The 11,329-nt window shown below is 40.6% G+C and overlaps 1 protein-coding gene across 1 annotated transcript; it reads right to left on the bottom strand.

Moving 5' to 3' along the window:
* Nucleotides 1-482: 482 nt before the first annotated feature.
* On the bottom strand, nucleotides 483-8,546 carry LOC145066859 (vanillin synthase, chloroplastic-like). Its single transcript, XM_079014113.1, has 8 exons — nucleotides 8,406-8,546; nucleotides 5,763-5,811; nucleotides 2,074-2,190; nucleotides 1,871-1,943; nucleotides 1,515-1,779; nucleotides 1,300-1,431; nucleotides 1,045-1,122; nucleotides 483-596 (listed from the first exon to the last, which is right to left on the bottom strand). The coding sequence occupies exons 1-8, from the start codon at nucleotides 8,544-8,546 to the stop codon at nucleotides 483-485; spliced, it is 969 nt and encodes a 322-aa protein (XP_078870239.1).
* Between the last annotated feature and the right edge of the window lie 2,783 nt (nucleotides 8,547-11,329).

Genomic DNA, 11,329 nt, shown 5'->3' with positions numbered 1-11,329 from the left:
ACCATCCTGTTTATGCACCCTTCAAAAAACCTACATCTTATTTATTTATTTTTTTTCCATATTTTGGCAGAAACCAAAACCCGTTGTGTGGTTTCATCATCAGAAAACATAGCATTATATAAAATAATATGCATTACAACAATATACTTCCCTCTGTTAACTGGGAAAAATAATGATCTATTGGCCCACTCAGCAAGAAAACCTAGTGGTTGCTGCTCGAGCTTCTACAGTCTCCATAAGAGCTTGAGCTTCTTGTCGTTTAACAATGGCTGCCATTTATGACCTCCTTACATCTTCTTGCTTTTCATGCACTTTCATATACGCCTTTGCAGCCTCTTCCAGTGTTTTTTGTTCATTCATCATCAGCATCGTTGTTCAAATATCAAAATCAAGCATTGAACAATTTGTACAAAGGCATCTGTTGGATTATAAATGAATGCTTCTTTTATACTTAAAGGATGTCTGAAGAAGATACTCACCTTTCAAGAAACCAACATGTTTTCCTGCATGAAGTTTGCTCTTCCGTCTTCTAAGTGACCTTTTTTGCGAAGAACAATATTTGTAGCATGTTTTCTAACTCTTTTACGCGGGTAACACTGCCATCAAAGTCGCCATGTTAAAAAATTCCTAAAATTTATATTTTATACATACACATGTTTTTTCAAAATGGTTAATTGCATAAAAGACACATTTTTTACCATTTTTCGGATAAGTCCTAAGAGAAAGTTTTACAATCTAAAAACCAAAAGACTAACCTAACTTTTCGTTTTTGCCTTTTTATCCGATTTACAAGTTTACATCCAGTAAAAAGAAAGATATTAGGTTTTTCTTCCGAAAAAAATGGTCAAATATTGTCTATTATGCAAACCACAAAAACACAACAATTTGATCACTTTTTAGAGGATGGAAATTAGTAAACCAGGTAAAAAGGCAAAACTGAAAAGTTAGGGACACTTTGATTCATCCAAACATAACAATAGAAACACAGAAAACAAAATTACAGGTAAATTTACTAAAATAAATGAGTGTATAGAGAATTATTACATCAAGAAAGCATAGCAAGGAGCCCGCTAATGAGCCTGCAACAGCAAGAAGTGCACAAAACCGGAAGTCAAATATCACCTGTTCAGTAGAAAACACGGAAACAAATGGATGTATTACAAGACTGCAAGAGAATCCATGGTCATTCATGTTCGAAATCTTTTTACGTTTAATATCAATAATCATAAATCTTCTCATCATAAAAACAATCAAAACAAATACTATCAAGAATATTAAATAAACATGTATCTCTCTCACTATTGGATCATTCCCACAAACATCGCTAGTGAAAACTCCTCCTGTGTACTGATGAAACCCATTAATCACCTGAAACGCCACACTCATTGGATGAACAACACCCACTGCATGCTTTAATTCATCCTCAGCACCCTATATACAAACAATCATTTAGTAATCTACACATTCATAAATTCATAACTAATTGTTGTTATCATTATTGGTATTAATATTACCATGGTGATGTTGACTGAATCAATAACTTTAACTGCAACATTTTCTGATTTGTATTTACAGACACCATCTTTTCCGGTGTAAGTATAAGATTCCTCAGTGTCATGTCCACCATTGTATTTGATGTATTCATAAGCTTGTGAAGGCAACCCACCATTGCAACCAAAGTTGTTAAAATCACGAGCACAGTCTACAAGTTGTTGTTTAGAGAGAGAAACTGATTTCCCAAAAGCTTGGGCATATGCAGCTTCAAGACCTCCAGTAGTACTGCATGCATCATCAAATCATAAACCAAGAAACCATTTCGGGTTTTTTTTTTATCTTATGGAGATTTTTTGATGATGATGATGATAATTACCTGAATGTCCAACAAGATCCACAGGATCCTTGGTTCTTGACTGGGCTGACAATTCCTGTTTTCCTCCAATCTTGCTGCAATATATATATATATATATATATATATATATATATATATATATATATATATATATATATATATATATGATAATGAAAATGAATCTTGTTTGTGAAATGAAACATGAAAGATTAGGTAAGATCATATTGTGAGAGGAAGGACAACATCAGTGAGTTTGTGGTTACCCTTTTGGGTAGCAAAACAATTTTGTGTAGCTCCGAGTTTCTGTTTGCTGAATTCTTCAAATGTCATATCAGAAAACTCTGTTTCAAACAACACAAAGTATCAGCTGATAAGATAAGCATTGACACTGGGGCTTTTATAAATTACCTGGAGAGGAAGTGCAGGCCGGGTCAACCCAGGTTTTAGAAAATTGAAAAAAGGCACTTAAAATTAACAAATCAAAGTATATAAATTACCTGGAGAGGAAGTGTAGGCATACGAGTAAGGAGTAGCAGGAGATGCACATTCTGAATAACCATTGACACTGGGGCTTTTATCAGTTAAACTAGAAGGACTAGTAAGCAAAGGTTCAGAGCCAGTGACACCATCAACCATACCATTTCTGGCTGCAGCCTCTTTATCAAGAATATCTTCAGGGTCAACCTTCGTTTTCTCATACTTGGCAAGGCCTTCCCCCCATCCAAGGCGCTGCGTCTTGGGTGGAAGAAATAAGCTGTAATGGATAAAAGAAACAAAAAAAATGAACTGCTAACAGCTTACAGAATCTCATGATAAAATTTCAACGTTAGTGCACATATAGAATAGAAACGGACACACATAGCAACATCAACCAAATATACCTACTTTTGGATTGCTTGCAAGATCTCTCCTCATCACACAGTTATAGAATGGACTTCTCTTTTACACGCTGACATTATATGAATTCGTTATAAAATGGGCAATAGGCGTTACACTAACGGGCATATGGCTTCAAAGTCTGTTTTGATAAAATACAAAGATGATGACCGCGATTTGTTGACTATAACATGTACCTATGAGCTCAGATTAGCTGAATCGATTGCAGATGGCCTTGTGCTTCCAGATAAAGAACCCTATACCTAAAAATTCTACTTATTTGGGGTTTTTAAATTGCATATTGTCGAGGTTACCCATGAGCAGGAACCACCATTGTTAGAAGAAGTATAAGAAGACGAAGTGGAAGAAGAAAAGCCAGTTGAGATCAAGAGTGTTGAAGTAGAAAAGAACGGGTCCCATTCCAATTTTGAAAGTGAACAAAACCTGAAAAGGAATTTTAAAACATACCCGATGATACAGTGTTGAAAGAAGTTAAAATGGAAGATTGATTGTTTGAATTCGCTCAGTTATTCTGAACCCTCGCACGTACTGGGTTGAGAGAAAACGAGAGAAGTGGAAGCTTGAAAGAAAATAAAACCCTAGCATGTGCTAGAGAGAAGGGAGGTTGCGATTGCTTAGGGTTTACAGAGAGAAGGGAGGTAGAGAATGAAGGGAGATCTAGAGGAGAGAGTATCAGAGAGGGGGAGAGTGGATTGCAAGGATGAAAGATAGATAGAAGATAGAAAAAACGAGGCGGGTTTTCAAAATTTTGGGATTTCGTTTACCCCCTTGTCTACTAAAAGCGCGTTTCATTAAAATTATAAAGCGACAGGCACAGACGACGCGTGTTTAACATAATGTGCCCTCCGTGTTTTTTTTCTTGAGACACTAAATCAAGGGCACGCAATAATGCGTGACGTAAATCCTTAAATTTTTTGGAGAGATAACACTATTTTAAGGGCACGTCCTTTTGTGTATCATTAATCAGTGCGTGTCGTAAAAAGCGCGTCATTAAAGGTCTGTTTCCTAGTACTGAAGATATTGAAGAGAGCTTGTAGATCCAGATGTTTTACATAATTTCCAGCCTATTGAAGGTATAAAGTTTTCATCTTGGTGCTTCTACATCATAGATCTAGGTTCTCATGGATTTTGTTCATTTTTGGTTTCAAGAATGGATTTTTATGGTGCAAATCCGTTTCTAGACTTATGGTTGCCACCCATGAAGTTATTTGAGTCCCTTGAGAAGAAAAGTTGCAATCTTTAAGGCCATTTTGCACCCATGCAAGAGATCCATTTCCACGAAGATAATTGCTATTTTTCCAAGTTTGATCTCATTTGGTGGGGTGCAAGCCACCAAGTGATCAACTTTATGGGTTAAGAAAGATTATTGGACTCAGATCTGTAGTTTGGACGTAGTGTCTTAAGGGATTAAGCAGTTTTGAAGAAAGTGACTTAATAGGAGAGTACGTTGGGCGTACAATCCCGTACGCGTAGCGTACAAGCCATTTCAGCAGAACACGCAGCGTTAAGAAGGGTACGCTAAGACAGTGGACCTTATGTTATTGGGCCTCGGGTTGGGCCTAGCCTTGGTCATAGCAGCAGTTAGGCCATGATGGGCCTTTAGGAGTTTGTTTAGGGCCTAAGGACTAGTTGGGCTAGAGAGGAAAGCCCATTTGAGGAGTTGGGCCTACTTTAGAAAATTGGGCCACTTGGGGATTTAATGGGCTTTAATTAGTTTGAAAGGACTAGAAAAGATTGGGTCTTGGCCATGGCCCAAATTAGATCAAAAAGGGTAAAACAATCATTTTTCCGTTAGCAGGATTCTTAGTTTTTGACTAAGTGTTTATGTGGTCATAATAGTCGGGGAGTAGTTGGAGCAACGGTCAGAGTTACCTTACACAAGTTTTCAGCAACCAGATTGAGAGGTGAGTCCTCTTCCAGTAGGAACGGGTCTAAGGCATCAAGGCCGGCCCGTTTAAGTAGTTGTAGTATGTCGGGGTAAGCCCAATGCAGTTTATATGTTTCCGGACTTCGGTCTGATTTTGGGGTAGGTCCCGAGAAGCAGTTAAGTATGCATGATGTCTTTGTGATTCATGCAGGTTATATGATATGTGCTATGTGTTACGGACTTCGGTCCGATGTCGGGGCAAGCCCGATGTGTGTTAGTTTACATGTTATGTGTTATGTGTTCCGAGGTAAGCCCGATGTATGTTAGCTATTATGCCATGTATTATGTGTCCCGGGGAAGCCCGATGTACACCAGTTTATATGTTATATGTTATATGTTCCGGACTTCGGTCCGATGCCGGGGCAAGCTCGATGCAGATTATATGATTATGTTACGTGTTTATGATATATGCTATGTTGTGTATGTGTCAAGGTAAGCCCAATGTCGGGGTGAGCCCGATGCCCGATGCCCGATGCCCAATGCGGTCAGATGCCGAGGTGTGCCCGATGTCGGCCAGGAGTCCGATTTCGGGTAAGCCTATGTCGGGATTCGTCCCGATGTAGTTGGGAGTAGTCCTAGAGATATATTATTTGTGACATTCTATGTGTATGGTATGTGGTAGATTGGGGGAGACTCACTAAGCATCGTGCTTACAATTTTCAGTTTTGGTTTTAGGTACTCAATTTTCAAAAGAGGAGCTCGAGAAGAAATCAGTGCACTCACAATTTGTTTAGCCTGGGATGTTTATACTCTGACATGCATTGTTAGTTGTCTATCACATTTTCATGGTTTTATGTGATGAATATAAATTATGGTTTTATGAACAATTAAAAATGAAATTTTTGTACTGTATTTTTGGGATGTTTCATGATGGGTTCCTATTGGAACCAAAAATCACTCGGGTACCTCGGTACACCATCACAGCGTCTCACGCAAACTTGCCTTTACCACTGATCTTTCACTTACACGACTCGAAATCTCGAAATACTCCTATCTCCCAAATTGAAACATGGAGGAATCGTCAACGACTGAACACACGTTGATGAAAATCCGAAGCTCTACCATCTACTGATCAACACCCAAAGGAACTACTCATACCGACTCTAAAATTGGTCGACAAACAAAATGCTGCCCTCTTCTGGAGTATAGATTACAATCTATACCTATACCTGCAAATCTCAGCTATTGCACCCTAAACTCAGTGACCCCTCCGCCACAAACTCAACATTTGCAAACCCAAAAATTTATAGCCATAATAAATCCTTTGACCAACGGCCACCTGCCGTGGATTCACTTATCCTCCCTTAGGCACATACTTATACATCATCCAGTGTCGTACCTTACTGCATCTACCAATTTCCCAGGTTTCATGTGTCCGCACCGTCGTCCTCCAAACTAGCTCTCTAGCCGCACTAAAACGAATTGATGATCTTTATCAATTAAATACCTAGTTCTCCCCACTCAGGGTTCGAACCATCACCAGTCGGCATACCAACAACTTACTCCATCGACTGTTTCACCAGGTACATCACACTTGACTCTTGGAACGTACCACGAAAATACTCAATGATCTTCCTGAAGGAAACCAAGCAACTCCAAATATCCCGTAACTCAGACAAAATCTTAAAATCCTCCCAGCACGACTGCCTCTAGTCATCTCGAAATCTCAGACCGATACACCACCGGATACCTCAACTGGTCTGAATTAGATCTGACTCTCAATCTCAAAAAAATACATTATCGAACATCTCGTCTCTGATTCCTCGACCAATCTACCCTCATGGGAATCCTCAAAAAGCAAGATAGCTCACTCTCACAGTCGATACACAACGTGGAAAAAAAAGGGCCACCACCCCGATATACTCCTCGTAACCACCTGAAACTGCTGCTAAAGTGTACCTCCCTCAATAAGGCACCTCTGTAACATCCGGGATTCTAGGTATTGTAATTTAAATATTTGTTTGAGATGAGAAGAGGGACTCGACGAGTTGACGCCTAAACTCATCGAGTGGGATCGCGACTGATGACTCAGATTAATGAATGGACTTGACGAGTCAGAGGGTCGACTCGACGAGTCCGCGATGTGGACAGAAACCCTAAATCTTTGGGCCAGTGCCCTATTTAAAGGACCTTATGGCCTTCATTTGCGGCCACACACCCACTTGAAAAACCCTAACGACCCAAAAGCATAGAGAGTGAGGGAAGGAGCTAATTACTTCACTTTTAGTGCAATCTTGCAAGAAGGAAGGAGGAGATTCAATCTAGGTTGATTGAGGAGCTCAGATCTGCTATCACTTCATCAAAAGTTGTTGTTTGAGGTATGAATCCATGCCTATTTTCGTGTATATAATAGATCTCATGAATCTAGGGTTTCTTTACCCCTTCTTTAGTTGGAATATAGGGCATATGGAGTCCCATTGAAGAATAGACTTTATATCTAGACCTTGAGAGGTCCAGAGATTCCCAACCATCCAGCTTTATGCAGTCCCATAAGTTTTTTGAATCTAGGGTTCCATTTTAAGAGTTAATTCATCACATAGATCCGTATGTGCGATGCATGAACATAAAGATGGGACCTTTACGTGACTTTTGAGTGTTAGAAGGCCAGATCTATAAGTTAGAGAAATAGATTTGACCTCAGAGGGTCGTTTGAGCATTGTCATGGAGGAAACTCGTCGAGTCCATGAATGGACTCGATGAGTCGGATCGTGTTGTTCCGCGATTCGTGATCAGTGGTAACCCGTCGAGTGAAAGGTTAACTCAACACGTCGAGTGAGGCCTTAGAAGGATTCAGAGGACACGCATGGACTCGCCGAGTCACCCGAGTGCACTCAACGAGTCTGGTCAAAGTTGGACCATTGATTGGAGTTTAATTTCGTTGACTTTTAGGGTTTGGTCAACATTTGGACATTTGGACCATTGGAGGGGTAAAATGGTATTTTCCCCTTATGAGTGATTATAGGAAAGGATTAGTCTAGCCTATGAGAATCGTTGTTAATTAGAGATAAATTACATTATGTGATTAGGCAGATGCTAGATTAGTATTTCGAGTTCGAGACTTTCCGTGATTACTCGAGGTGAGTCTTCTCACTATACATTACCTAGAGTGGCATCTATGTATAGACCGGAGGGTCTTATGTGTATGTTTATGTTTGAGAATTATGTGCTTTGTTTTATATGTATGCTATGTGTTATATACACCGGACCAGAGGGTCCAAAGACTTATGAGTCCAGAGGGTCCTTGATTAGACCGGACCGGGGGGTCCAACGAGCTACGGGACTGGAGGGTCCCACTGAGACGCATTGACCAGAGGGTCATAATGAGTTGTAGCGTCGGGTGGCTTATGTGTTGTATATGGTATTTGGGGAACTCACTAAGCATTTATGCTTACTGTGTTATGTGATTTGTGTTTCAGGTACTAGCAAGGATCGCAGGAAGGCGCCGACATGATTTGTACACACTAGCAGCGGATTTGTAATTAAGATTCTCGGATATGTTTTACTGTGATAACATTTGATATCCCTGAGTTTTGAGATGATTTATATGTGACATGTTATGTGCGATAAATGAAAAAATGTTTTAAATTTTCACGTCGTTACAACCTCCTTGCTCTCTAGCATCTTAGTCCCACTAATGACCCTCTCATGGTATAGGAAATAACTCGCAGCAAACATACTGCCCAAATACTCTGAGGAAAAGGTTGCAACCCTATGCTACCCGACGGGGTTTACCTCGAAGTCTAAAACTGGAAGCTCGTTATCTCTTTTGCTTCTCCCAGGAAACTGGGATAGCACAATTCTTGTCACAGAAGGTGACATCTCATCTATCGTTTGATTGCTCAACTCAAACCGCGATCCCTCAATAAGCATCATCTCTACTCGTCCTTGAGTCTTGCGACTCCAACTGGCATCTCACCAAAAATCTCTCGGAAACTAACTCGATTTCCCTTTTAAGGTATGTTCCATTGAAACTCATTCAACATGTCCCTTTGGCCCCACACTCTATCATATCTGCTCTCAGACTAATCAATCACAACGGGATAACTGGTAAAATCTGAGGCACTAACTGCCACGAATCATGGTACTCGAATCACGTGATCACCTCCCAATCTGCCACAAATCATGCTACTCGAACCGTGTTATCACCTCTCAGTCTGCTACTTATCATGGTACCCGAACCATGTTATCACCTCTCAATCTGCTACTTATCATCGTACCCGAACCATGTTATCACCTTTCAACCGGCTACTTGTCATGGTACCCGAACCATGTTGTCACCTCTCAATCTGCTACTTAGAAACTATGGAATTCTCCCTGTTTCGAGTACGGTTCTTCTGCTTTAAGTAGTACGGGCTCATACTGCATGCCACATCTACCCATACCTTCCACACAGATTGTCACAGATTTTATAAGTAACTGCTCAACCTTCTCGACCACCAATCCTGTTAAACCTGGTCGCTCCCCAGCGAATACTCTTCTATATCAGCGCATTCGGCTGACTAAGGTCACTCCCTAGGCTCTTCCTAGGTTCTCTCACTTCTCTGCCATCAGCTGCTAAAGAACTCTTTATGACGCCAGCCATCTACCTCCTGAATATCGTCATATTCACTTAGTCGCTGACTCCCATCATCCAAAGTTCCACAAAGCACGAAGAAAGCAACATTCGGGCATCGAAAAAAATATCTTCCAACACGTAAAACCACTCTAGGTTACTACTCCACTTGCTCTACTGACACTAAAAAGGTATCACTGAACTCGAGCAACTCTACCCCACACGGGTATCCGACTATTCTCTCAGTAGGCTCCTCCAATGCTCATCTAGGTATCTCTCCTAGATTACTCCTCTACTAAAAGCTCTCTCTCTAAAAGATTCATGCTCGATACTCTTACTCCGCATGTACTCACAAGCAAATCACAGATAGCAGCAACTCCTAGGATAAGGCATCACAAATCAGGCCACTCTAGTCCTAAAATATGAAATACCTAGCCTACTCTCTAGCATGCATAATATCTCATAACACAAACGTAGGATATTTTGGGAAATCACTGTTCGGGCTCTGGCTAATTGTACACACTGCTCCAACTCTTTTTCTCTTAAACTCTTTCTCATTATAGAAAAATTATCTCTTTTGAAAAATGTTCTCAATTCCCCAGTTTGAGTCCAGACACACCCGGAGGTGCATCTGAATCCCTCAAACCAAGGCTCTGATACCAACTTGTAACACCGTAAATTTCCAAACAATTTTTTTGCATTTTAAAATCATATAAATCTAATAACGCAATTCACAAAATCTCATTTATTTAGTTTACAAAACACATCTCAATAATTATTTGATTAATAATCCAGGATCCTCAAAACATAACTCTTTCTCTGGTGTGTACAATCGAGTTGGTGCCTTCCCGCAATCCTGAGAGAAACCTAAAACACATAACACATAACACGGTAAGTAAGAAGCTTAGTGAGTTCCCCAAAATACCACACATATCCCAGTAGCCTCTCATAGCTATACATAGATAAGACCCCCGGTCAATGTGTCTCAGCGGGACCCTCCGGTCCCAAAACTCGGGTGGACCCTCCGGCCCCAACTTAATAAGCTCATAATAATAATAATACTCAGCATAAATCACAAATACATAATGCAGAATATCACAATACACAGATAAGCACATCAGACATCTTAGTCACACAAAGATACCACTCATGGTAGGTATAGTGAGAAGACTCACCTCGGATGAAGAACAACCCCTAAACACACTGTTGCTACGCCCGACCACTAACTCTGTGCCAAACCCACAATTAACCTAATTAGGAACTAGGTCCAAACTCTCACTCATTAGGTCTACAGATAGTCCACTAACTAGCTCATTAACAACCTAGAACTCATTGGGCCCATCAATGGCCAATAATGAATGGGCTCTCCCGAGGCCCAACTCCCAAATCCAAGTGACAAGCCCAACTCAAGGGCCCAAGGCCTAATATATCATTTCTCCGCTCAAAGTCTCAAATACACATGCCCAAAGATCCAGGCCAAACCCTTAAGGCCCATTATAAAATTCAGCCCAAAAAGCACACAGAGAGGTTACGTGGGGCGTACCTCCCTTGGTACGCTCAGTGTAAACTAGCATGCACGAATCTAATCGGGGACACCAACCAAGTACGCGGGGCGTACTGGAATTACGTTGGGCGTACGCCCAGCCTTGCTTAGCCCATTATCTTGGTCTTAACCCATTAAGACCTTAGCTCATTTCTCATATCTAGACTCCCTAACATATCTTACTCCATAAAGTCAGTGACTTTAAGCCTTTGCATGCCTGATAAGGCCACAAACACACAAAACACCCACACTGTTATCTAAAAAATCTCATAACTCATGCATGGCTTGATTCCAACGCCCAAGATTGGATTTTTATGACACTACGACACCAAATACACTCAAAGGGGGGTTGATCATAGTCTCTGGAGCTCAATATCACATAAAGTCTCCAACTTTTGGGACAAAACCCTAAATTACTCCACTATGATGCACAAAACAAAAGAGTGATAAAGTTTTGAGCTTTATACCTCAAAATACAGCTCCACACTCAGATAAGCTCAAATCTAAAGCCTGGAATCCCATTCCTTCTTCTTCAAGACTCCTTCACTCCAAGAACACACC

This window comes from Lactuca serriola, chromosome 1 (genome assembly GCF_051521515.1).
Source record: "Lactuca serriola cultivar US96UC23 chromosome 1, Lser_US96UC23_V15, whole genome shotgun sequence".
Classification (NCBI taxonomy): Eukaryota; Viridiplantae; Streptophyta; class Magnoliopsida; order Asterales; family Asteraceae; genus Lactuca; species Lactuca serriola.
Note: the sequence above shows the minus strand (reverse complement) of the source record. Positions and strands in the feature narration are given on the sequence as shown.